This window comes from Lepidochelys olivacea, assembly GCF_965140295.1.
Source record: "Lepidochelys olivacea isolate rLepOli2 genome assembly, chromosome: 1".
In the NCBI taxonomy this organism is placed as follows: domain Eukaryota; kingdom Metazoa; phylum Chordata; order Testudines; family Cheloniidae; genus Lepidochelys; species Lepidochelys olivacea.
In genome coordinates, this window is record NC_140411.1 from 262758910 (window position 1) to 262786590 (window position 27681).

At 48.2% G+C, this 27681-nt stretch overlaps 1 protein-coding gene across 4 annotated transcripts; it reads left to right on the forward strand.

Annotated features, from left to right (window-relative positions):
- Positions 1-234: 234 nt before the first annotated feature.
- Positions 235-24108, forward strand: SMIM45 (small integral membrane protein 45). 4 transcript variants are annotated; one of them, XM_084617276.1, is made up of 6 exons: positions 237-1562; positions 10869-11087; positions 11599-11980; positions 12953-13050; positions 18950-19025; positions 19551-24108. In XM_084617276.1, exon 6 carries the CDS (start codon positions 19556-19558, stop codon positions 19760-19762), a length of 207 nt encoding a protein of 68 aa, XP_084473402.1. In that variant the 5' UTR covers positions 237-1562; positions 10869-11087; positions 11599-11980; positions 12953-13050; positions 18950-19025; positions 19551-19555; the 3' UTR covers positions 19763-24108. The 4 variants fall into 4 exon arrangements, with proteins under 4 accessions (XP_084473405.1, XP_084473403.1, XP_084473404.1 ...); XM_084617277.1 differs by lacking the exons at positions 11599-11980; positions 12953-13050 and having other exon boundaries at positions 236-1562; XM_084617279.1 differs by lacking the exons at positions 10869-11087; positions 11599-11980; positions 12953-13050 and having other exon boundaries at positions 235-1562; positions 19554-24108.
- The last annotated feature ends 3573 nt before the right edge of the window (positions 24109-27681 follow it).

Genomic DNA, 27681 nt, shown 5'->3' on the forward strand with positions numbered 1-27681 from the left:
CTCAATAGGATTCTCCTCGCCCCTGATGCCAGTAGCCTGGCTCGTTAACCCGGGGTGAGCCGGGGCACGTGATGCTGGGGCAGGCTGAGGTCAGGTTCTGCCCCCACAAGCTCACCCCACAGCAGTGGCTCCTGTGCCATGGGGCTGGGCCCAGCTCCCCACTCCAGCCTGTTGGCTTTCGCCACAGCACCAGGTGATGCGTGCGTCTGTGTGCAGGTGAGGCTTTCCCCCGCAGTGCCCTGCGCCTTTCCTGGTGCCATTGGGTCGCCTGCCCCAAGTGGGGCTGTGATGGGCCAAATAAAATGATCTGGCCGGCCAGATGCAGCCCCCATGGCCACCAGTTGCCATCTTTGAATTAATGTGCTATTGGGACGCCACTGGCATCATGGTGACTCAGTTTGTATGTTCGTAATAATAAATAATACTTGGCAGTTCTATTGGTGCTTTCTAGCTACGTGCTACAAAGCACTTTAATAGAGATGCCTGGTGTTTATACAGATATTAACTAGTCACAACAACCTTATGAGGTAGGGTGGGAGGATGAGTATTAGTTCTATTTTATAGAAGGGGAAACAAACACAGACTTATGCTCCTAGAGGGAAATAAGAATGTAAAAAAATGATTAGGGGTTTAGGCAAGAAGGGGAAGGAGTTACACACCAGTGGCGTGCTGTCTGTGTGTACAAGGCTTGCCTTGCCTGCATGCCTGAGCAGCTGTATGTTGTCTAACTGACAGCACTCAGGATGACTGTCCAGTCCTCATGAAGGATGGCATTTGTGAGGATGTGATGTCACTGCATTTGTAGAACAGAATGGCATCCTCTGCACAGCGGGATCTTGACCCAGGTGTGACAGTATATGTGAGGTCTGTGACGTGCCCTCCCATAAGGCTTTATGGAAATATGCTTATGAGTGTGTATGTATGTGTGTGTATTTGTGTGTGTGTGTATATATATATATATATATATATATATGACATAACTGGAATATGTTTTATGCTACATATGCCATGTAACATATCTCTGTAGAGGTTATGATCTCCTGAATCTATTAATCCTATCTGTATGCATGTATCATTTTTGTGTTTGAAGTTATGAATATTGGCTGTATATTTGTCTGATTCTAAGTAGGTTTTAGTGAAGCAGTTGGTCAGTTTCCTGAGAAAAGACTATTCTCAGTAAGTGCCCAATCAAGAAGCCCTTAAGCCAACAATGAACTTGGAGATGCCAATCCACATCTGAGCTTTCCCAGGAATGTGGCTTGGCTGGTAAGGAACTCAGTCATGCATGGACACGTGACTTGCCCAGGTGACTCCAAAGCTCCATTTTATAGCTGGACTTTGCATAGGAGAGAGGAGGGAGTCTCTATCCACAAGACAGAGTCTATCTAAACCCCTGGGAGACCCCTCCATTGGGTCTTCAGCTGGCTAAAGAGAGAGTTTCTCCACCCCTAAAGATACCTGAAAGAAACTGAAACAAAGGACAGTAACTACAGGGGGTGTGAGTGATTGCTGGACCCAGACTAGAAGGAGATTAGTCTGTAAAAGGAAGCTTACTGGAATTGGTGAGGTTTTTCTGTATTTGGTTTGATTAGACATAGACTTGTGTGTTTTATTTTGCTTGGTAATTCACTTCTGTCTGTTACTACTTGGAACTACTTAAATCCTACTTTCTGTATTTAATAAAATCACTTTTTACTTATTAATTAACCCAGAGTATGTATTAATACTTTGGGGGGGGGACAGCTGTGCATATCTCTCTGTCAGTGTTATAGAGGGTGAACAGTTTATGAGTTTAACCTGTATATGCAGGGTAAAATGGATTTATTTAGGGTTTGGACCCCATTGGGAGTTGGGCATCTGAGTGTTAAAAACAGGAACACTTCTGTAAGCTGCTTTCAGTTAAGCCTACAGCTGTTAGGGGACGTGGTTCAGACCTGGGTCTGGGTTTGCAGCAGGATAGCAGGTCTAGCTCAAACCTAAGCTGCTAGGGCAGGAAAGTAGGAGCAGAAGTAGTCTTGGCACATCAGTTGGCAACCCCCCAGAGGGTTTCTGTGATCCAACCTGTCACATACCACATGGAGGATGCCATTTTGGACGGCCTAAACATGTGAGTTGTTGCATGCCTTATTAAAACTGTCATAACACGCCACTGCTACGTACAAACTATAAGTCATTTTCTCACTATTAAAATGCAGCTACCTTTAGGATGGAGGTCTCAAACATGCAGCCCGCGGAATTATTTGCTGTGGCCCGCCAATTTCTCCCCCTTCCCCCAGAATTATTTCCCGCCGCCGCCAAGCTCCCCTCACCCACCTGCCCCCAGCGTGCTGCGTCCCCGCTCCTCTGCCTACCTCCAGGCACTTCCCACCACCAAACAACTGTTTGGCGGTGCTTAGCACTTTTCAGGAGGAAGAGGGAAGAGCGGGGATGTGGCGCACTATGGGGAGGAGGAGGAGAGGTTGGGCAGGGGTGGGGATTTGGGGAAGGGGTTGGAATAGGGGCTGAGTTGGGGCGGGGACTTTGGGGAAGAGGTGGGGCGGGGCCTCATGAAAGGGATGGAGTGGGGGCGGGGCCGGGGGCAAGCTTTTGTTTCTTTATATGCAAAGGTGTCAATGATGCAGCCCCCAGGCAAATGTACTAGTCCTCATGTGGCCCTCATGGTGACTTGAGTTTGAGATCCCTGCTTCAGGATGAAATACAAAAGATATTTAATGGCACACAGCAACACTAATCAACAGTTGAGATGGGAAGTGAATGTTTTCCAGTCCCCTTCCTCACTACCTACAGCACAGAGCCTCAGTACAGTGCTTAGTCATTGTCTGACTACTGACCCAGAGACAACTGATCCTAGTTGTTTGCCAGAACCAGCAGAGAGGCACAGACTGATGAGAGGATTGAGAGCCAGGAACTCATTAGGTGTAATCTTCACTCTCACATGGATTCCCTCTGACTTTCAGCAAGTCACTTAACCTGTCTGTGCCTCAGTTCTCCATCAGTAAAATGGGTTTAATGATCCCTTCCTGCCTCCCAAGACTGCTGAGTGGATTCATTCATTTGTGTTTGTGAAGAGTTTAGAAGATAGAAAAGGACTAACTAAATCTTGCTTCCACATCCTGCAGGATTTCCCCTGGAGCTCTCCTATTCACTTACCACCCAGGCATCCTGCTCCTTTGTTTATAGTATCACTGATTATATAGTGTTACTGATATTTATAACTGATCACAGTTAGTTTACAGAGCAATTTGAAGATGTAAAGCAGTATATAAATGTTGTGTTATCACAGTGAATTTGTACTGAGATCATAATCTGAAGAGACACCTGGCAATGTAATGCCCTTGGAGAGGCAGTCAGTCACCCTCCTCGATCCTAAGGTATAAAACTTGCAGCCTGTCTTGCTGCAGCCATTGTTGCTTGACTGCACTGCCTGCAGGTCTATGCAGAGGTAGCCTGAATCTTGTATATAGTTAGCAGCTTTGTTTCATGCTGGGCTTGGGTCACTGCCTGAGCTTTAACTATAACACCTCATAGTACGGAGTATGTGTGTATGCTTGGGGGCAGGGAGAGGCTAAGAAGGCTCGAGGATGATGTCATGGGCTAATGAAGACAGCATGGACAGACTTGCAAGTGATACCTCTCCCTGTCCTCTGCTGAGTGCTCATAGGAGAGGCAGGGTGGTTGTGGTGGGTAATATAGTCTGACATCATATGGCTTGAATGCCTGTTTTGATCCTGACAAAGGCAGACAGCTCAGCTCATTGCCAGCACTTGGCGAATTACAGCTGAAGCAGAAGAGATCAGAGAATATTTATGGTTCCTGTCAGATTCAGTTGGGAGGGCGAATCCAAGACAGGCATGTTCCAAAGGTTCGAGGCAGACAGAAGCATTAAATAACCAGAGGCTGCTAGTTGGGTTGGAGTGAGAAAACAAAGGTTCTTTTATTTGCTGAAGAAATGAAAATGTGCTAAAAGATGCAGCACCAAGTTAATAAGAGAAATTATTCTCCCCACCCCAGCCCACTCCTCTCCTCCCCTGCTCTCTACACTGAAGGCGAGAGCTGTAGCTAGGGATGAGTTCATTGCATGGTATGGGACACACTTACTGGCTTCATCCACTTGTCACTGCAGGCATTTCAAACATCAGTTTTCAATGTGAGAGCTCCAGCGCTGATTAGCCAGTTTATCTTGAATCCACAATTATCTAACTGTCCATAGTAGGCATTTTTACTCTGCTCATTGCCATGGTATCTGAGTACCTTGGCACCATCTGGGAGGGCACTTCTTCAACACACCGCCTTCTAGGTCTGAGAGACCCATCTATCTTTGTGTGAGAGAAGGAGAGATCTGGTAACTGCTAGGCTCCCCACCCAATCTCCATTTTTATTCAGTCTTGGGCTGTCCCTTTAGACACTCCCACTGCACTTGGATCTCATCCCATGAGAGGATAGAGTTAAGAGGAATTCAGTCTCCATTCTTCTTGTTTGGTTTCAGAGCAGCAGCCGTGTTAGTCTGTATTCGCAAAAAGGAGGACTTGTGGCACCGTAGAGACGAACCAATTTATTTGAGCATAAGCTTTCGTGAGCTACAGCTCACTTCGTCGGATGCATAAAGTGGAAAATACAGTGAGATTTATATATGCACAGACCATGAAAAAATGGGTGTTTATCATACACATTGTAAGGAGAGTGATCACTTAAGATGAGCTATTACCAGCAAGAGAGTGGGGTGGGGGGAGAGAAAACCTTTTGAAGTATAATCAAGGTGGGTTTCTTCTTGTTTGCTCATTTCTGCCCTGTCCCCACGTTTTAAGTGAAGATGCTCAACCTCCTTAGCTACCCATGCACTCATTGATTAGGGCACTTCGGAAAGTGCTCCATGATCGTCTGCTATGACTGCCAAATCATAGAATCATAGAATATCAGGGTTGGAAGGGACCTCAGGAGGTCATCTAGTCCAACCCCCTGCTCAAAGCAGGACCAATCCCCAATTAAATCATCCCAGCCAGGGCTTTGTCAAGCATGACCTTAAAAACTTCTAAGGAAGGAGATTCTACCACCTCCCTAGGTAACGCATTCCAGTGTTTCACCACCCTCCTAGTGAAAAAGTTTTTCCTAATGTCCAACCTAAACCTCCCCCACTGCAACTTGAGACCATTACTCCTTGTCCTGTCCTCTTCTACCACTGAGAATAGTCTAGAGCCATCCTCTTTGGAACCACCTCTCAGGTAGTTGAAGGCAGCTATCAAATCCCCCCTCATTCTTCTCTTCTGCAGACTAAACAATCCCAGTTCCCTCAGCGTCTCCTCATAAGTCATGTGTTCCAGACCCCTAATCATTTTTGTTGCCCTTCGCTGGACTCTCTCCAATTTATCCACATCCTTTTTGTAGTGCGGGGCCCAAAACTGGACACAGTACTCCAGATGAGGCCTCACCAATGTCGAATAGAGGGGAACGATCACGTCCCTCGATCTGCTGGCTACGCCCCTACTTATACATCCCAAAATGCCATTGGCCTTCTTGGCAACAAGGGCACACTGTTGACTCATATCCAGCTTCTCGTCCACTGTCACCCCTAGGTCCTTTTCTGCAGAACTGCTGCCTAGCCATTCGGTCCCTAGTCTGTAGCGGTGCATTGGGTTCTTCCGTCCTAAGTGCAGGACCCTGCACTTATCCTTGTTGAACCTCATTAGATTTCTTTTGGCCCAATCCTCCAATTTGTCTAGGTCCCTCTGTATCCTATCCCTGCCCTCCAGTGTATCTACCACTTCTCCTAGTTTAGTATCATCCGCAAATTTGCTGAGAGTGCAATCCACACCATCCTCCAGATCATTTATGAAGATATTGAACAAAACCGGCCCCAGGACCGACCCTTGGGGCACTCCACTTGATACTGGCTGCCAACTAGACATGGAGCCATTGATGACTACCCGTTGAGCCCGACAATCTAGCCAACTTTCTACCCACCTTATAGTGCATTCATCCAGCCCATACTTCAACTTGCTGACAAGAATACTGTGGGAGACCGTGTCAAAAGCTTTGCTAAAGTCAAGAAACAATACATCCACTGCTTTCCCTTCATCCACAGAACCAGTAATCTCATCATAGAAGGCGATTACATTAGTCAGGCATGACCTTCCCTTGGTGAATCCATGCTGACTGTTCCTGATCACTTTCCTCTCGTGTAAGTGCTTCAGGATTGATTCCTTGAGGACCTGCTCCATGAGTTTTCCAGGAACTGAGGTGAGGCTGACTGGCCTGTAGTTCCCAGGATCCTCCTCCTTCCCTTTTTTAAAGATTGGCATGACATTAGCCTTTTTCCAGTCATCTGGGACTTCCCCTGTTCGCCACGAGTTTTCAAAGATAATGGCCAATGGCTCTGCAATCACAGCCGCCAATTCCTTTAGCACTCTCATATGCAACGCGTCCCCCCTTTTTTTTCCCAGGGACACACACACACACAAAAACTCACTCTCCTGCTGTGAGGAAAAAAGGGGGGGGGGGTGAGAGAGCCTGGATTTGTGCTGGACATGGCCCACCTTGATTACCATGCACATTGTAGGGAGTGTTCACTTTGGATGAGCTATTACCAGCAGGAGAGTGAGTTTGTGTGTGTATGGGGGTGGGGGGGCGAGAAAACCTGAATTTGTGCTGGAAATGGCCCAACTTGATTATCATGCACATTGTGTAGAGAGTTGTCACTTTGGATGGGCTATTACCAGCAGGAGAGTGAATTTGTGTGTGGGGGGGTGGAGGGTGAGAAAACCTGGATTTGTGCTGGAAATGGCCCAACTTGATGATCACTTTAGATAAGCTATTACCAGCAGGACAGTGGGGTGGGAGGAGGTATTGTTTCATATTCTCTGTGTGTATATAAAGTCTGCTGCAGTTTCCACGGTATGCATCTGATGAAGTGAGCTGTAACTCACGAAAGCTCATGCTCAAATAAATTGGTTAGTCTCTAAGGTGCCACAAGTACTCCTTTTCTTTTTCCCCTTCATGGTATTGTTTCATATTCTCTGTGTGTATATAAAGTCTGCTGCAGTTTCCACGGTATGCATCCGATGAAGTGAGCTGTAGCTCACGAAAGCTCATGCTCAAATAAATTGGTTAGTCTCTAAGATGCCACAAGTACTCCTTTTCTTTTTCCCCTTCATGTTATTCCCCCAGGGGATCCTACCCATCAGTTCCCTGAGGGAGTCAAAGTCTGCTTTCCTGAAGTCCAGGGTCCGTATTCTCCTGCTTACCTTTCTTCCCTGTGTCAGGATCCTGAACTCAACCAACTCATGGTCACTGCCTCCCAGATTCCCATCCACTTTTGCTTCCCCCACTAATTCTTCCCAGTTTGTGAGCAGCAGGTCAAGAAAAGCTCCCCCCCTAGTTGGCTCCTCTAGCACTTGCACCAGGAAATTGTCCCCTACATTTTCCAAAAACTTCCTGGATTGTCTATGCACCGCTGTAGTACTCTCCCAGCAGATATCAGGAAGATTAAAGTCGCCCATGAGAACCAGGGCGTTTGATCTAGTAGCTTCTGCGAGTTGCTGGAAGAAAGCCTCATCCACCTCATCCCCCTGGTCCGGTGGTCTATAGCAGACTCCCACCACGACATCACTCTTGTTGCTCACACTTCTAAACTTAATCCAGAGACACTCAGGTTTTTCTCCAGTTTCATACCGGAGCTCTGAGCAGTCATACTGCTCCCTTACATACAGTGCTACTCCCCCACCTTTTCTGCCCTGCCTGTCCATCCTGAACAGTTTATAACCATCCATGACAGTACTCCAGTCATGTGAGTTATCCCACCAAGTCCCTGTTATTCCAATCACGTCATAATTCCTTGACATCACCAGGACCTCCAGTTCTTCCTGCTTGTTTCCAAGGCTTTGTACATTTGTATATAGGCACTTGAGATAATCTGCTGATTGCCCCTCATTCTCAGTATGAGGTAGGAGCCCTCCCCTCACAGACGTTCCTGCCTGTGCTTCCTCCCGGTATCCCGCTTTCCCACTTACCTCAGGGCTTTGGTCTCCTTCCCCCGGTGAACCTAGTTTAAAGCCCTCCTCACTAGGTTAGCCAGCCTGCTCGCAAAGATGCTCTTCCCTCTCTTCGTTAGGTGGAGCCCGTCTCTGCCCAGCACTCCTCCTTCATGGAACACCATCCCATGGTCAAAGAATCCAAAGCCTTCTCTCCGACACCACCTGCGTAGCCATTCGTTGACTTCCACGATTCGACGGTCCCTATCCCGGCCTTTTCCTTCCACGGGGAGGATGGACGAGAACACCGCTTGCGCCTCCAACTCCTTTATCCTTCTTCCCAGAGCCACGTAGTCCGCAGTGATCCGCTCAAGGTCATTCTTGGCAGTATCATTGGTGCCCACGTGGAGAAGCAGGAAGGGGTAGCGATCCGAGGGCTTGAGTCTCGGCAGTCTCTCCATCACATTGCGAATCTTAGCCCCTGGCAAGCAGCAGACTTCTCTGTTTTCCCGGTCAGGGCGGCAGATAGATGATTCAGTCCCCCTGAGGAGAGCGTCCCCGACCACCACCACCCACCTCCTTTTCTTGGGAGTGGTGGTCGTGGAACCCCCAATCTCAGGACAGCGCATCTCATGCCTTCCAACCAGCGGAGTCTCCTTCTGCTTTCTCCCCCCAGACGTATCATCTGGTCCACTCTCCGCAATGGTACCTGTGGAGAGAACATGAAAACGGTTATTTACCTGTGTCCGCGTTGCTGGTACCCAGACATTCCCCCTTCTTCTTCTGGAGGTCACATGTTGCCAAGCTTCTTCACTGACCTCTTGGCTCCGCTGTGCAACCTGCTCTAAATAGATCACAGAAGTGGCATTCTCCCTTAACCCTGCTGCTGCTTTGTAGCCTCTTACTGAAACATGTGCTATGCAAAATCTGGGGCACTGGAGAAAGAGGTAAATTAAACTTTCTTGAATAACAGTTATGAATGGCACAAAGAATTTAGACAAAAGCAAATTTATTTTACTCTGAGTGGGGCAGGGATGGTTCTCCAGAAAAACCACTTCACAGTGAGCCCATTTCCATAGGTATGAGGAGATGTTGGGACTAATTCTCCACTGCTTTGCACTTGGTGTAATCATTTACAGTGGGGCCAAGAAAATGTTAAACACACCCCAATCAGAATGGTAGCATTTTACATTCACTGCAAAGGTGTAAATGATGGCACAAGAGGCAATGCAAAAGAGAATCAGTTCTGCTAGGAATACAGGCTCACTAAGAAGAGGAAAGCTGGTCAAGGAGAAGGATTGATTTGTGTATAACAGTCCAGATTTCTCTAATTAGTTTCCTTGTTTAAAACTATAAGAGCATCTAGAAGGCAGATCACTCCACTTAAACACTGGAATATTTGATTTGTGATATGCTGATATACATCCAGAGGGCTAGTCACTCCATGAGGAAATCAATTATGCTGAAACTGGGTATTTAAGCACAAGTATTTTTGTGCCTCTTGCTGGAGCTCCACCTACTTGTAAACTTGAGGCACATCTAGTTTTGCAAACCTGTACTAACAGATCCTGGGCTTGGGCAACTGGATATTAGTTCACATGGCTTGTTACCTTATAAGCTCTGCAAATGCCAACAGTGCCTGCCTGTTTCTTAGGACACACAATAGATGCTACTCATTCTGAAAATTGAACAGGTTGTAGGATATCTTTGGTTAACCACATTCTCTTCATGTTTTTTAACATAAGATTGAGGTACCATTCTAGAATGGCATGAGTTCATTTTTACCAAACACAGCCTATGGGCAAACACATCAGCATATTTTCCACATAGCCCTCTTCAGGACACTGGGTATTTTATTTACCTTAGACCAGTGAGGCAAAAGGGCATATCCAGCTACATTCCAGTAATGACGGAACGGACTCCACTGTTAAAACCAGAAGTAAAAATAATAGGGACAGATTCTTGGTGGCACAAAGGGAGTGGAAACTGGGTGTGAGTCCCCAAAAGTGGCTCCTATGCCTCTGTCCCCAGAACCCATAGCATAATGAACTCCAGCAATCCTCAGTTGTCCCTTGAAGGTCCCTTGGGGACCACAGTCAGCTAGTGCAGGTTAGAGAAACCCCCAGTCCACGGCCTGGCTTGGCAGAGAATCAGGGAGCTTTAACCAGTTCCCTGATAGCCCTATTTCTGCTGTGCCCAGCAGAGGTTGGACATAGCAGAGAATCTGACCTGTACCGTTTACCTTGATGAGTAGCTTACCTTTCCCTTGATGTAACCAACCCCAAACCTCCAATCTTTCTTTTATATAAGTTTAAAATGCACATTGTGATTTACTATCTAACCTTGGGCTTTCATCTCTCTGTGCCTTGGGTTCCCCATCATAAAATGGGGATAAGGATATTGACCTCCTTTGTAAATTGGTATTATAATCCTGTATGAGTTCCAAGGCACCATACTGAATGCTTTATTAATATATAGGGCCTAATTCACTACTGCCTCACTCTGGTTTTGCACAGAAATCAATGGACTTACATCAGTGTAAAACTGGAGTAACACAGTGGTGAATCAGGCCCACGGTGTTTCTGGAAATCAAAGAAACTGCAGCCCTGGTATCCTCTTTTGTTTCATGGTTATTTATCAGTACTTTAGCACAGAATAACGAGTTAAAGCATTTCTATACTGTTGAAGAATATGCAATTCATCAGTGTCTGGTGCTTTCTTATCCAGAGTAGTTCTCATAACAAGATGCAGCTCTCACCAGTGCTGGCCCTGATTGTATAGTGGTTACTAATCTGTGCGGTGGCCGCAGCAACCTCAGCTCAAATCCAAGTCACGGTATTGCTTTTGGGTGGGAAATCTCCTGACACAAGCTTAGTGGGTCAGCCTGATTGCATCCATTTGCAGAGAGGCAGCAGCTGGTCCCTAGTTTCCACTTGGAGAAGGAAAGTGAATCAGGAGAAGAGTAAGAGGAATTCTTCCTGGGCACCAACATCTGGAAGCGGCGTATTCCATCCTGGAAAGGGCTGAGTTTGGAACGTCCAGCCACTGTGTTGAAAGGAAGGCTCTACGGGCCTGAGAAGCTGCGGCCCTCAAGAGGCGCTCTGAAAGCCAAAGGAGCCTTGGGTGAGTTTGTGATAGCGTCACTTTAAGGAGCATGTGAAGTGTGGAAGGGGGAGGGTAGAAAGAAAGGGTTGTGAAAGGAAGAAGGTGCTGAGCAGCCCTTCATTGAGGAAAAGGTCCAAGTCAGGTGTTGTGGGAAGATCTGTGTAGCCCCCCCAAAGGCGGCCTGCTGGGCAAGCGCATGTGAGGAGAGACAGGGCTTTTGCCAGGGCTGTTGCTGCCTGCAGCCAAAGGCTTTAGGAAGAAGAGAGCAAGGGGTGTTGTTGCCTGGTGGAGGCCATGGTGTGATGTAAGCTGGACATAGGTGATCTGTAGGAGGTCTGTATAGCACATAGCCCTGCCCCATTCCTCGTTAGTATAGTAGTGAGTATCCCCGCCTGGCACGCGAGAGACTGGGGTTCGATTCCCCAACAGGAAGGGCCATTCCTTTTGAATGGGGAGAAAGAAATGCCTGGCCTGGCGAGCACATGCCTTGCCTCCTCCTTTTATGGTGACTTCTGTTCGCACCCTGCAGTGTGGATTTTCACCTCCAAAGAGACAATTAGCCTGCAAAGCCACCCCGCCTGCTTCTACATCGCCTTCCGCCACTGGGCCCAGCTTCAAGACCTGCACGTGGGAGATATTTTGGAGCCGCAAAGGGAAATACTCTGGCCACAGGCATAAGGACAATTGCCCAGCCAAACAGGGTGGCAGCTGGTCAAGGGGCCAGGAAGAGAGAAAAGCAGACAGGCAGCAGGCTGGGCTCCTGTATTTTTTCCTTTTGTTATGATTTTAACTGTGACAGTAATGGCGGGACTTGAGAAATAGCTGTGGCCACTGCGTGTTGAAAGGAAGGCTCTACGTGCCTGAGAAGCTGTGGCCTTCAAGAGGCGCTCTGAAAACCAAAGGGGCCTTGGGTGAGTTTGTGATAGCGTGACTTTGAGGAGCGTGTGAAGTGTGGAAGGGGAGGGTAGAAAGAAAAGGTTGTGAGAGAGAGAAGGTGCTGAGCAGCCCATCACTGAGTGAAACATCACAGCGCTAAGAGGCTTTACCCTGCATCGGCTTGGTGTCTGAGGAGGCGATGCAGGGGTTGGCTGCAGCTGGCCAAGGGGACCTTCCTGTGTAGGAGGGGAAGGCTCGGGGCTTGAGCAGGCCAGGACTCCTCCGGATCGATGCGGGCGGGCATTCGGCCAGTGCGGGTCTTCTCCAGCCGATGGGGCATTGTTCGGGACTCCTTTGGATGGGGGCGAGTCTGCTGTGGGAAGGGACGGGGGGTCTCAGGGCTCCGTTGGGGCGTGCAGAAGATGCAGAGCCCGGGCTAAGCTGCACTAAGGGGGGAGCTCCACCCGCCCCCCATTCTCAGACCACCGTGGGGGGCGGGAAAAAGAGCTCCTGAGTCCCGGCCTTGCATCCCAGCCGCCAGTCCTTCCAACCACCCCTATGCCCAGCTTCCCCCAAGCGCTGCCGCCCTCCCGTGCAGCCCAGCCCAGCCCCTCCCCCTGGCTCGCCGCTGGCTCACAGTCGGGCAGGTCACAAACAAGCCGATCGCCCCAGCCGCAGCCCGCCGGCCCGCACAGAGCCTCCCTGCTGGGTCCTCGTGGGACGGCCCCCGGCCCCGCGCGGATCCCGGCTCGCTCTGTACCACGTGCGCTGAAGCGCTCCCCGCCTTGTTGCTATGGCAACAGCACATCTAGGCCTCCGCGCCGCTTCCATTGGTCGGGGAAGGTTTCGCCCCGCCCGTGCGCAGGGCCAGGGCCGGCGGGGTGCCTCGCAGGTTGATGGACAAGGGGTAGCCGCAGGGGGCCGGCGCGCGGCTCTCTCACGCGCTCTGCTCCGCTTATCCCGCCCCCCCCCCCGTCCCTCTCTCCCTTTGGTCCTGTCACGCGCAGCGGCGTCACGCGCGAGGGGCGCCCCCGGAGTCTCGAGGACCGGAGGATCGTCCGCGCGCTGCCCGAAGCCCCCGCGCGACCCACGCTCGTGCAGCCCGGTAGGTGGCGCGTGCCGGACCCCTAGGCGGGGCGGGCGAGCTGCGCCTCCGGGCCAGTCCCGTCCCAGGCTTGGCTGCAGCCCCTCTGTGTCCGGGCGTCCCCCGCAACACCCGACGGGCGCGCTGCGGCGGGATGGACTCGGGTTTCTGTCTCGGAGCCACAGCTCGACATCTTCCCTCCCAGACCTAGCAGGGGAAGAATCCCGCTGCTGAACATCCGTGCCCCGGCCAGGGCCCCTGGTGATCCAGCCCTCTGTGTGTCTCAGTAGCCCTCCTTCACTTGGCCACTGTCAGGTGTCGGGCAGCCCTTGCAAGCTCTCTCCGGTTTCCTGCTCACCCTCTCCTGCCCAAGTGGTTTTTGCTCAGTCACTTGGGACTGGTGCTCAAATTCCTGGAAGGCCCAGTATGCCATCATAGCTATTTCCACAACACCTCCAGCCAGCCTGGTGTCCAGCACAAATGGTCAATCTGAAGAGGCGCTGCTGCAGGGGGGTGTTGAGTGAGGGGTGCATCATGGGTTTTTTAAAGGAGGAGAGGGGTCCCCTTGAACTTAGTTAACTGAAACCTCAGCTCAAATGTAGATGACTTTTTTTCACCTCTAAAAAGGCATGAACCTAACAGTGGGAAAAAATCACTGAAAATATTAGCACAGTGGGGGTTAAAGGCTGCTTAAGGTCAGCGGACCCACTGTGTAAAATCGACACCTTCTCTAGTCCGAATATCTGCTCTCGGGGTCTTCCAGTCAAATCTGCTCATTTCACTGGCCAAAACAAGAGCTGACTGCAGAGCTAGTGTATCACTGTCGGAGAGCGAGGTGGGTTCTAATATGCCTCATGTATCTGCCACAATATGTCCAGCCAAGATTTGATTGCAAACTCCTTCATTTGGGATGTCGAAGGCAGAGGGAGTAGAGGGACTGGCAAAGCCAAGGTGGAGTTTCAGTTGGAAGCAGATAGAAAAATCATCTTTTGGCTGGTGAGCTGAGGATAGATGGGAATCTGCAGGTCACAGTGGGAGTATAAGTAGAAAACTCACAGTATAGTTTTTACTGTCACTTTTTGGACTATAACTTCATTTTCATATTTTGAAAGTGGATGAAATGTGGGAGGGAAATTACTCATAAAATCAGCCTTTCCCCCACCACCTGTGGTAGCTTAGCAATAGTTAGTTACCTGTTCATTTTCCCTCCCTCTCCCCATTGGTGTCACTTCAGGCATCCATTACATTAGCCAGGGCTTTATGTAATTTCCTGTGACACCTTTGGAAGTTGATCCTGGCAGCTTTGGTCCCCACTCAGATAGCTCAGTAAGTGCCAAGGTGAAGAATGCAGGGTCATTTGTTGTGCATGGGTAATATGGAAATTTCACTGGCATAATCAGCCTTTGAAGAAGTAAGTGCTACTGGTAGAGAATGGATAAACAGGCATCTAGATTGAAGGATCTTCTGCCATATTTCAAATCCCAACCTGATCGGTGTTTCCTGACATGGGGGACTGGTTCCTTTTCCACCACTTTTCTCTCTGCCACTCTTCATTACAAGACTGGGATGAATGACATCCCATTCTTAGATGTACATTTCCCCGCTTCCCACACAAAACCACTGTTATCCCAATGTGTGGGGGGTGGGGGTGGTTAAAGTTATTTATAAAAGATGTCCAGAAATGAAGCTGAGGAAGAGACTACCTGTTTAATTCCAGGGTATGAGGAGGAAGTCATACCTCCTGTCACTGAAAGGTTCCCCCCCTCTAGATGATTAAGGGGGATGTTGAGAGGCTCCGTGAAGAGGATAGTGGACATGACGAGATGGGAGCTGGCAATCAAGTGAAAGAAAGGGGAAAAAATGCTCAAGGACTTGACAAGGAAATGGAGATGCCAGGGAGGTTGCAGAAATGTTGAGTTGTAGGAACATGACCAAAAAAGACAGGTAGAACTGAAATCCATGAGTGCATCCCTCAGCATGTAGGATAAACCCACCTGATCCCTCCCCCTCAAGGCTTTAGAAGATGGATGAACTTCCAAGATCCCTAAAAAAAGGAGTACTCGTGGCACCTTAGAGACTAACAAATTTATTTGAGCATAAGCTTTCGTGAGCTAAAGCTCACTTCATCAAATGCATCCGATGAAGTGAGCTGTAGCTCACAAAAGCTTATGCTCAAATAAATTTGTTAGTCTCTAAGGTGCCACAAGTCCTCCTTTTCTTTTTGCGGATACAGACTAACACGGCTGCTACTCTGAAACCTTCCAAGATCCATGTGAATAAGACTGGAGAAGGGAGATTCCTTCCCAGTCTCCGATCTGACAGTTTGTTGTTTATCTCTGTGCATGTGAGTGAGAATCACTGGTGGTTTGATATCTAGTCCTGTGAATCTGAGGTGATAAAAAATGTGATTCATAGGGTTGAAATGAATATCATGTTCACTCTTACACTTCCTGCTGACTTGCTCTGCACTAGTGGGGTGGGGGAAATCTTGGTAGCTGAGGGAAATGAGCTGAAAGGTTAAGTAGGGGAAAAGCAGTCCCACATATGCACTCTTATGCAAATTTGATTTGGTTGATTGCTCCAGTATAAAAAAATCAACAAGAACTATATGAAATCAGTCGGTATGGTACCAAATTAGCTAAAACCCTCAACATGTCATAGAAATCAGAGATGGAAGCAATCTGTCAGGTCACATCCTGTCCATTCCTCCACTGTGGTTTATGCAGAATTGTTCACTACAGCACATTTTCCAGGGCATTGTCCAGTTTTGAATAATAACTGAGTGAGGGGTTTTCATCACTTTGCTTAGGAAATGGTGCTATAGTCTAATACTGCAGATATCCCTGTTACAAAAAGGTGTATTGATCGCCATCTTAAATTTCCCCTTTGCTGAGATACTTCCTATTGCTCTTTGCCATATTCCTGGATCATCCTTAATAAGTTCTCTCCCTGCTTACTATTTACACCCTTCACATTTCATTTTCTCACAGTCGTCTCATCCTTAAGAAGGCATTTGCCTTAGTTAATTTTATGCTATATGATATTTTAATTAGGTATATTCCTGGGTGACTGGCAGTCAGATCCAGCTGAGCCAGCAATTTTGGGATATCCCTAAGGGATTTTCAGAAACTCTTTGAGATCCCAGTAGCAATGACACACCATCTGCTGTTAAGTATACTGTCCTTTGTGTATTAATACATCTAGAGAGAGAAATTTAAAGGGAAATTGTGGAACAGCACAAGAGAAGGAGTGATTCCCATCCACTTATCAGTTAGGGTGGATGTCGGGAAGGTTTGACTGCTAACTTCCTGGATTTGGTACACAGAACAAGATAAGAGTATCATTTGGTGTCTCCAAGTATTACGTTCCTTTGCCGTACAATCATGCTGCAACATAGTATCACAGGGGCATGACATACATTTGCTTTGCCCACAGGACAGATATATGATGTAAGAATATTATTGGCTGGGAAGAGAGGAGAATGTGTCTCACCTGGTTTGGAGGTAGGGGTGGGACAGAGATAGATGGGCAGTAGTAGCAGCAGAAGTTAGTGTGGCAAATCTTCCCCCCTCCCCCGACCAACCCTGGAAAGGCCCAAGCAGTGGGACAGAGATAAGCAGCTAATAGTGTAGTGGTAAGCCCCAAAAAATAATCAGACTCTCTCTTCAATGTGACTGTCACAGTTTAAAGGCGACTGCACCTGTATTCTCTGCTGTGTGGTCCACTCCAGGAGTGCCCAGTCAGGTCTTCAGCCATCAACTGTCTCTGGCAGGAATCCTTGTCCACTCCCATCTGATTGGGGGATTTAAGGCTGCACAGCTTCCTGCCTTACGCTGTGATATCCCCAGCAAGCCAGTCTGCCTGATGGCTGGAACCTGAGCAGTCTCTGAGGATTACTACCAGTGTGTAGCCAGCAGTAGCAAGTTACCACACAGTTATTTCTAAGCAAGCACAATTATTCTTGAAATAAAAGCAGTACAGAGGAAACATAAGAAAATAATAAACAGATTTAAACACACACTAAACATATCAAGAGTCACCCATCAGTTTTAAGGGGCCCTAGTTGGCCAAAGTGTTTCCAACTCTTGGACAAAAGGTCCTGTCTGTTTGCTGGATCCGAAAGAAGGCCCCGTGTCAGTTCAAGATCATCTTCTTATAAAAAAAACCCTTTGTCTGCTAGTCCCTAGAAAACACAGCTTGAAGGAGTATATGCAAACCATTCCAAGGAGTGGTACCCCTGCAGAGCTGTTTAGACTCAATGACTTGCCTTAATCACTCCCACTGTTTTTAGCTTCAGGAGAAACTGTGGTAACCTTCCCCCATGGAGTGTAACACAGTCTTACATAAACCATTCATAAATGTAATACAGTGGCCCCCAAAGATACTGCAGTATCTGTCACAGTGTCATTTTCAAGTGCTCAACATTGGCCTAATTCTACTCCTGTTGAAGTCAATGGTCATTTTACCATTGACTTTAGAGGGAGAAGAGTTAGGGCAATGCTGAGTGCTTTTGAAAATCCAACCCTAAATAGGTCTCCATTGTAACTTCTGCCTAACTGCAGATGCTTTCTGTGCTTGTCTTGCTTTCCAAGCCTCTTCTCTTGTGCTTGAGGATTTTTGTTTTGGTCACCAAAATGTATGATGATCAGAAATGAAAATTAAACCAAAAATCCCCTGCACAAAATGCAGAGCTGGCACGTGCAGGTACAATCTCTGCTGTCTTCGGTGGGGGTTGGTCCTGCTTGGGAAAGGGCTGAATTTGGTCTCCTTATTTTACCCCTGCTTGCAAAACACTTAGGACAGTGTTTTGGTAAGAGGAGGGGACTGGGAGTCCAAAAAGATGGTTCTGTCCCTGGCTCTGACACATGTCCTGTGTGATCTTGACCAAATCACCTCTCTATAAATTTGCTTTAAATAGGGAGACTAATACTTTCTTGCCTTGCAGGGGGCCCCTGGGAATGGATTTGTTACTGTTTGTAAAATACTTTGTGCTATGAATGGTGACAGTTGCAGGAATTATAGTGCTGGAGAATGGGTCAGTAAGGTTAAGATTTTTGTCATGGATATTTTTAGTAAAAGTCACGGACAATAATGCAAAATTAAAGGAAGCCCATGACCTGTCCCTGGGGAGTGAGCTGGGAACTCCAGGAGGCTTGGAGCTCCAGGGTCCCCCTCCGCTTGTGGCTCCAAGCTGCGGGGCTCCTCCCTCCCTCCCACTCCGGCTGGGAGCTGTGGGGGTCCACCTGGCTTCCCGTGGCCACAGGGAGCTCTGGGGGTTCCCCTCTGCTGCTTGTGGTGGCTGGGAACTCCATGTGTCCCCCCCCTGTCACCCACGGAAGCAGAGAGTTCCAGGAGTACCCCGCCACATGTGGCAGCCGGGAGAAGCGGGAGTCCTCTTGCCACCAGCGGCGGCCAGGAGCAGTGATGGTCTCCTGCCGCCCGCGGCGGCTGGGAGCGGCAGGGATCTCCCTTGCCGCCTCCCACAGCCGGGAACGGTGTCCAGGAATGGTGGGGGTCCCCCCTGCTACCACGGCAGCTGGGAGTGGTGGGCGGTGCCAACCGGCTTGGGGCAGCCGGGTTACCCCACGATTCCCAGCATCCACAGGCGGCAGAGGACCCTGCAGTTCCCAGCCGGTGCTGGCTGAAGTCACAGAGGTCTTTGGAAGTCACGGACTCCGTGACTAAATCACAGCCTTACAGATCAGACATAGTACAAGCAGCAGCCATGCAAACTTCCCCACCCTCTTTTGCCAAGTGCCTCAACTCTGATGTGAATGTAGCAACTCTGGGAGATTTTGGTCTCTATAACCCATTCAGCTCTTGGCCTCTCTGTTGAGACTAACAAGGCAGATAGTTAATGCCAGTGGTGATGGGTTTTGTGTCTGGGTAAGTTGAGTGCTTCTTGTTTTGCCTTTCTTAGGGGTATATTGGTTTGAAAAGGGAACATCACAAGCAACCCAAGAGTGAATTCGGATAAGAAAAATCAGCTGTTCAAGGTAAGTCACTTTTAGGCTCACTTTTTAGGCCCATTCTATGAACACTTCACATCAGTTTAGATGCATTGCAGCCAGCAAATGATCTGAAGTCAGAGACCAAGTCAAATGAAAAGCAGAAGTTAAAAACATGAATATGTTAATGAGAATTTTAAAAAAAAATCCAGTCCCCCCCAACCAGTGCAGTCTGAATGCCTTTGTTTGTACACACTGGGAGACTAGAGAACATCCCAGTGCAATCTGGGGGCAAAGATGGTGCTTGACCAGGGCAGAGTGGGGCATAATTGGTGCTGAACCTTACAAAGTAGATTGCCAAACTGGGGCAAAGCAGGGTACTAAAGGGCAGGACTAGGCATTAAAATAGGGCAAAGCTATGTTCTAAACTGGATGCAGGAGGGCTGTAAATGAGGATGGAGTGGCCTGGGTCCTTTTAGTTAGGTAATCTCTACACGTCTCCTTATGTCTGATCAGTTTCATGTTGTCACTCACCTTAATCCATCTACATCTGTTTCCCTCCCCCTTCTCCAGCAGCCATGCCCCACTTCTTGGATTGGTTTGTGCCAGTGTATCTGATGATCTCCATTCTCATCTTGGTGGGCTTCGGAGCTTGCATATACTACTTTGAGCCGGGCCTACAGGAGGCCCACAAGTGGCGGACGCAAAGGCCGATCATGGAACGAGATCTTCGGAAAACACTGATGATACGGGATAACCTTGCCTTTGGGGTGCCTGAGGTCTAGTATTCTGTGTGTAGGGTGTTTCTAGAAAAACACCCAAACAGAGCCTTTTCTGGGTGGGCCCTGGCTAACAAGGTTTGGTCTGGATGCATGTTTCTCCTCACTCAGGAGAGAATCTACTGTCTGGTGACTGAAGAAGGGTAGTTTCACTCTTTGCTGACACAGGTCTCTGTTAATCACCAGAGTTACCTCTTTTTTTCCTTCTTCTTCTCCATTTCTGAAGCAAGGTTTGTGCTCCTCTGTTAACTCAAGGCTTTCAGGTCTACCCTAGACAAGATACTCATTACTCAGCAAAGGATCTCCTGCACCACTCCATGGCCTGGATTTTTAGATCCACCAAAGGTAAAGGTCTCTGTCATTCATTATCCATTAGAGGATACCTGCACCTATACATTACCTTTTAAAAAAAATTCTTATGGGCACCAGATGATAACAAATAGACTTGATATGGGACATAGATCCTTTTACTGCTAGGTCACTGGTTTAAATCTAGCCCAATTTGCTAGGATCTGAAAGGTGTTATCATCAAATACCTCTTTGGTGACTTACGTAAAATGAATTTGGAGGCTCTCAGTCCAGTTCTTCATGGACAACTGTGCACATCACAGAAATCACCAATGCCACTGAATTGCCATCTGTGCTGGGAGTCTCATTAGAGATGCCATGGATTGAATGAGCCATGGAGAGTGAATTCCCTACTCACCCCTAGAGGTGATTTTCCTAGCTCAGGAGTGAGACACACAGGACGGGCAATGGGAGTAAAGATTGCTTTATTGGTGCTCATGTTGTACCTGTTTGGGGGATAGAGGACTTCAGTCTCCAGGGCTGTCAATCTGGTACTTTTACAGAATCATAGAAGATTAGGGTTGGAAGAGACCTCAGGAGGTCATCTAGTCCAACCTCCTGCTCAAAGCAGGATCAAATTTCATGAGCACTAAATTCTTGCACGCAATTTTCAGTTAAGGAGGTCTGTGTGGATCCTGCCAGGAAATGTCTTGCACCTCTCCTTGACTCAGGGCTCTGGATTTATCATTACTAGACGTTGGATCTTCTTCACCTGTCCATGACCCAGGGATCGAGGGTCCTTTATTATGAGTAGACTTGCACTCGTACAGTCCTCTGTCCTACAGCATTTTTTGAAATGGATCCCTTAGTGCATCAGTTCTGGTGCTGCACCCTCTTGACTGTCATCCACACTGAAAACTGTGAAATGCTCCTTGGAGAACCCTTCACTGTGAATCTCCGGTAAGGGATGCTGAGCCGGGTGGAGATGGGGCACTACTAATGACTGTGCTTTCTAGATCCCACCTGTGTAGCATATAATGTGTATATGTACACTGTTTTTGCACTTTCCTCCATGCTTTCCTAGGGCTGATTTGCTAACAAAGTACTGTAAGAAAATGTGACTCCATGGGAGAGTGGGAATCCAGCACCTTTTTCTTCATTGCGAATAGCGTGCAAATCGTAGCTGATAACACTGGCCCAACTCCGAGCCTAGGACACGAGGCATTCCCCAGCAGGTACTACTGTGCCACACCTGCTTAGAACTCTAGTAAGACACTGGCTCCTGTTCCACGGTGCTTTGTATCTCTGCTGATCCATCGTGACCCTGGCTGTTTCTCACTTTCTATGCTAACATGTCCCTAATACCCCGTTGTCCTCATTTCTATACGTAATATATTATAAAACTCCAGTCTTGACCAATCATGCCCAGTTATCTGCATTCCATACAGTACCACTGTCAGTGCATTCCATACCAGTGCAGCCCAGCCATGGCCACCTTTTGATATATCCTGCTGCATATTTGCCGTTGTTGCCCTATCGGCCACCCTTCTGTACATTCTGTACCATTGTAACACAGTCCCTGCTGCCCTATTGTGCACATGTCTGTACATTCCATACCATACACAAAGTGCTGCTGTTTTGTACATACTTCAGTACATTCCATACCATCAGACTGCTCTTGGTGCTGGTTCAGTGCCGCGCTCCGTGATGGCTCCAGTGTGCAGCAAGAGCCATTAGACGCAGGGGTGCAGACAGGCTCCTCCCCCATCATGGCTCTTGGATCAGCTCACAGCATATATAGTCCCTAGGATGAGAGTTTTGGAGCCAGTGATAATTTTCACTGGAAACTGATGACAGAGCTTTTTCATCCATTACTGAATGAAGGATGGAGAACATATTATGTCGATTTAAGTGGGTGACTTGTCATTGCGGGTTGCTTGGGGAATAACGTTTATGTTAGCAGTGATGGCTGTAGTACAAATGGAAACTCTCCTCAGCGCCTGGCAAATGTCGTTGGCCTTTATTGGCCATTTCATCTGCCCTGGTCAGATGAGGCATCATCACCAACACCAAGGTCCCAACTGGTGGGACCTTCTTGGGTCTGTCAATGTGAGACAGTTGAGTCCCTACATTCAGACTGGAACATGGTGATCTTGATGCAGATATCATAACATGGGCCCTGATTCAGTAAGGTACTGAAGCATGTGCCTAAATGTACGCACACTAGTTATCCTACATCAGTGGTTCGCAAACTTTTGTACTGGTGACCCCTTTCACATAGCAAACCTCTGAGTGCGACCCCCCTCTAATAAATTAATACCTTTTAAATATATTTAACACCATTATAAATATTGGAGGCAAAGCGGGATTTGGGGTAGAGGCTGACAGCTCGCGACCCCCCATGTAATAGCCTCACCACCCCCTGAGGGGTCACGACCTCCAGTTTGAGAACCCCTGTCCTACATGCTTCAGTACCTTGCTGAATCAAGGCTGTGAAGGTGCAAATGTCACAGTGCAACATCACCGTATCATCCGGTAATGATTTTGTTCCTCAGTATGACTACAGATAAATGGCAGCCCTCAATTACATTGACAATATCTATTGCCCAAAGGTCACTCAAAATAATAAAGCCATAGTCTCTGAGTTCAACTTAGAGACCTGCTTCTTGGGCCTTGACTGTTGTAACGTGGTGGCTAGGCCACCAATGCAAATGGACCCCAGGTTGAGCAATGGGGTAGCAATAAAAACCTTTGTACTAGAGGTCAGGAGCTCAGAGATGTCAGGGACAGATTAAAATATCCCCGTAAGACCGAGGTTCCATGTTTTGAAAAGACTCAAGATAAGGAAATCTCAATCTCTCTCTCTCTCTCTCTCTGGTGTTCCCAGTTTCTCTCTCTATGAAAGAATCCATATTACTGTGTGTATGGCAGTCATCCCACAGGTGGAGTCTGCCCTCCAGAGATGTCTGGGAGCCAGTTCAACCACCCACTTACAGTCATGGGTCTAACTGTTCCTACGGAAAGGGTCAGGAAGGACCGAACCATAGAGACTGACCTCTCCTCTCCACCACGGGCGATCCCTCCAGCCCTGGTTGGATGTACGTTGTCAGGAAGTGATGGGGAGTTTGTACTGTGCTCCAACTCTGTGTCTGTGTGTAGGTGGGAGGGACTCCGGTCTCCAGGAATGTTACCAGCATGAACTCCACAATCGCTCTTGTATTTCACCAGCAGAACACTCACCTTCATAAACTAAGTCAAAAGAAAAAAAAAATAAAAGGGAAATGAGTGATTGAGTCTCGTGCCAATGCTCCATGGGATGTGGCAGGCAGAATGACTGTCTGGAACAGCCCCCACCTTCAGTGTGCGGGGGAAGCCCTATCTGTGTGTGCCTATTCTGGCTCGCAAAGGAATCCCCGTAGACCCCACTCTCTAGGAAACAGTCCTGCTGGAGTAGGGGCTGGACCAATTGGCCCGTCATTTCTCTCTCTGTATCCTCTGGGCCTCTTTCCTGTTCTGTGCCATTTTCTGTGTGTAGTCTCAAGTGTTTTAATCCCACCTCTCCCAGGCCCTGGATTAACTGGATGAAATTGACCAGAAAGAAAATTAATTGTCTGAAATTGAAGAGAAAACATTTCCCAACAGTGAGATCCATTAGGTCTTGGAATAGTCTTCCAAGGGAATTGGTAGAAGCCCTGTCATTTGGGACTTGTTAAAGCTGGACTGGACAAGGCCTTGGAGACTCTAGGGAACAATCCTTCATGGGCAGGGGGATGGCCTACGTGTGATCTAGCAAGTATCTGCATCTTTAACTTGTATGATACCTCTCTCTGTTCATCTGTCTGATACACCAGTACTGTGAACACCCCACCTTTAGCCTAAGAGCTAAAATAAACAGAAGCGCCAAATGTCTGTTTGATGTTGTTTTGCAGTGTGTGTTTTGCACTGTCTGGTCCTGATGAAATTAGCATTAACAGTCAGGTGTTTTCCACTGTTACTTTGTACTTTATTCTCATTCGAGTCAAAAGTCTATATAATAAGGGTATGTAATAAAATATGTATAGAGACATGAGTTTTCTGGTGCTTTATTGTCCTTGAGGTTTATTTTTATCATCATATTTTGGGGTGCTTTTTATTCTCTCTGGGATTAAACAGGTTACCAAATATGAAGGAATTGGAGTGCAGGGGGAATGTTTCCCTACCCTCTGCCTTAGAGGTCTGTTAGCAGGGATCTTCGTGATATTTTTTGACCTTCAGTACAAGGCCTATGCACCACTTAAGCCCCTATGGGCCTTAAGAGGGACTTAAGTGGTGCATAGGCTTTGTACTGGCCCCTTGCACAAGGGAGACTCATCCATCGAGCTCAGAGCAGGGATCACTCAGAGTAGGTGTTTTGAATCCCTCATTATCATTCTCCCATGACTTCAGATGTGGGAAGTGGTAGAATTCAGACCTTCATCTTTGCCGCTGTCACCATTTGCACATCTCCCAATGATGCTAATGGTGAAGATATTTGCCTGAGGCAGGAGCAGAGAACCCATATAACTGAGCATCCCAGTTAACTAAGCAGGTATGAGAGGCATAGATATAAGAGGCTAAAGTATGGGACAGGGAATTGGGAGATTCCTACCTCTGACTTCCTGTGTGGCCTTGGACAAGTCACTTAACATCTCATTTTCATCCTCTAGGCTGGTAGGATTAGTTGATGGCTGTGCCATATGTCATTGGAAAGGTAATTTTCTCGACTGTGCAATTGCATCTCAGAGTTGACCTGTGGTCTTGATGTCACAATATTGTGGCCATTCTTAATGTGCTAGCTCCTAGAACAGGTGTCTCCAGTAGTAATTGACAGGCGGCAACAATATTTGAACAATATTCCTGAGGGAGAAAGAAAAGGAAGCTGTAATCTCTCCTCTAACATCAGGCAGTCACAGCCCGCTCAAGACGTCAGGTAAGGATGTTTGTAGTTAATGCAGGCCAATTCTTTATCTCAATCGTTTCAGTATTGGATGGTCTGAGTATATCTTGGTGGATGGTCTGAGTATATCTTGGAGTAATTAAGCAGAAGGAAAATTGCTGGCTGTCAGGAAATATTTCCTCCCAGTGAGAGAGAGCCAACTGTGGATGTTCCTCTCAAGGGAAGGGGGATAGCCTCAGTGCTTGGAACATTTATAACTAAACTGGAAAAAGCACTAGAGAAAGAAATGATAGGACTGGAAATAATGCTGCGCTGGCCACAAGAGAGGAGTGGACTAGATCAGTGATTTTCAAACTTTTTCTGGCGATCCAGTTGAATAAAATTGTTGATGCCCGCAACCCAATGGAGCTGGGGCAGAGGGGTTTGGGTTGTGGGAGGGGCTCAGGGCTGGGGCACAGGATTGGGGTGCGGGGGTGAGGTCTGTGGAATGGGGCCAGGAATGAGGATTTTAGGGTGTGGAAGGGGGCTCTAGGCTGGGGCAGGAGGTTGGGGTGCGGGAGGGGGTCAGGGCTCTGGGCTGGGGGTGCAGGCTCTGGGGTGGGGTCGGGAATGAGGGGTTTCGGGTGCAGGAGGGGGCTCCAGGTTTGGGGGGGCTCAGGGCTGGGGTTGGGGTGCAGGAGGAGGGCAGGGTTCTGGGCTGGGAGTGCAAGCTATGGAGTTGGGCCGGGGATGAGGGGTTTGGGGTACAGGAAGGGGCTCCAGGTTGGGGGGGGCTCAGGGCTGGGGCAGGGGAATGAGGCTCGGGATTGGGGCAGGACCTTACCTTGACTAGCTCCCGGTCAGCGGTGCAGGGTGGGTGCTAAGGCAGTCTTCCTGCCTGTCCTGGCACCGCGGACTGCGCTGCGCCCTGGAAGCGGCCTGCAGCAGGTCCGGCTCCTAGGTGGAGGCATGCAAGCAGCTCCCTGCGGCTCTCACCCGCAGACACTGCCCCCCCCCCAGCTCCCATTGGCCGGGAACGGGCCAATGGGAGTGTGGAGCCAGTGCTTGGGGCGGGGGCAGCCTAGGAGCCAGACTTGCGGCTTGCCACTTCTGGGGTGCAGCGCAGTGTCAGAATAGGTAGGACCTAGCCTGCCTTAGCAGGGCAGCACTACCAACAGGACTTTTAACCGCCTAGTCGGCGGTACTGACCAGAGCTGCTGGGACCCAGTATTGGGTTATGACCCACGGTTTGAAAACCACTGGACTAGATTATCTAATACTTCTATTTCCATCTCAAATTTTTTCTCATAGGACCATAGAAATTAATCAACATAATATTCACTTAGAAAACCAGTGCTCGGTAATATTTTCTCTCTGCCCCTACCTCTGCAGGTGCTGGTTTAATGTAAATCCAGGCATTCAATAACTAACAATCCAGTTATCACCATTATAGTTGGTAATTGGTTACACTACAAGGAGTACATTTCTCTCCTTATTTTCCATGTGCTGAATCCTGGTCCAGGAATCTAAAACTTCTCTTGTGTTGGAGTATTTGTCATGAAAACAGCCTGCAGGAACTCCGAATCACCATAGCTTTAGATTGTTGGTCTATCTATTCAGAAGGGTCAGTCTGACTATACGACTGGGTTGCCATGGCATACTTTTGCCTCCTTATTTTCTTTCCTTTTTTGATTCTGTTTTTCTATGTATCTTGCTTTGTGGATTGACTTTATGGAACACAAAAGATGAAATAAAAAGACTGCATTTTGTTCTGTTTTGACCTGAGTGCAACAGAAACAACTGAAAATGTTCACAAAATTGTTCCTTTAATAAAAATGATCATAGTGTGCCATCTCAGTAATACATGGAGTATAGAGGTTATTGTATCGATACATAGAAGTGCAGCATGTTTTGATAATTTCACCTGTCTCTGTGGAATCCAAACCTCTGATTATGCCATGTGGATGGACTCAGCCTTGGCCAGAAATGCAGCGTTAGGGATGCAAGAATGTGCTAGGGTCACAGGGCAGGAATGGCTGTAATGCTAAGATTTCAAGCCTTTCAGGCCCTCCACAAACAGTTCATTGTTCCACCCCCTGCTGCTCTTGTGTCCTGTCGATGCTGGATGTGGGTAGGGGAGGGGATGATGATGGTGATGGGGGTTACTCCCAGTTACTGTAAGTAGGTCAGAGGCTGGAGGTGGTCCAGGATGCTCAGCCGAGGCTTTGAAGCTAGACTCAGGCAAGGCACACTGCTTGAAGAGAGAAGCCAAGCCAAAGGGACCCAGAAAACCAAACAAGGGCAAAATATAACAGGAAGAGGCTTATACACATTGATAGGGAATATATTTAAAAGCACCCTCTGTACAGGGCTGCTAGGGCACTTGTAACCCAACCAGCTGCACTCACTGCTATTCCAGTCTCAGGATCCCCCAACAATACATGCAAATCCGACAGCTCCCCTTCTTATCAATCCAGTGCCCGGCACTCACAGCCCTGGCGATGCATCTCTTTGTAAACACCCAGTTCTGGCCCTTCTCATGGTCCTGCTTCATCTCATGTTACTCCAGTCCTGGGGACCCCCAGTTCACGCAGCTCTGCCAGTGCACCTCTGTCCTGACCTACCCTGCCTCATGCTTTGCCAGTCCCTCGCACAGGCCCTGACTTTGGAGGAAATTGGTGGGAGTTTTCAGGAATGCTGACAAACCAGATGGAAGCAAAGGTCTCACCATTCAGTACAAAAG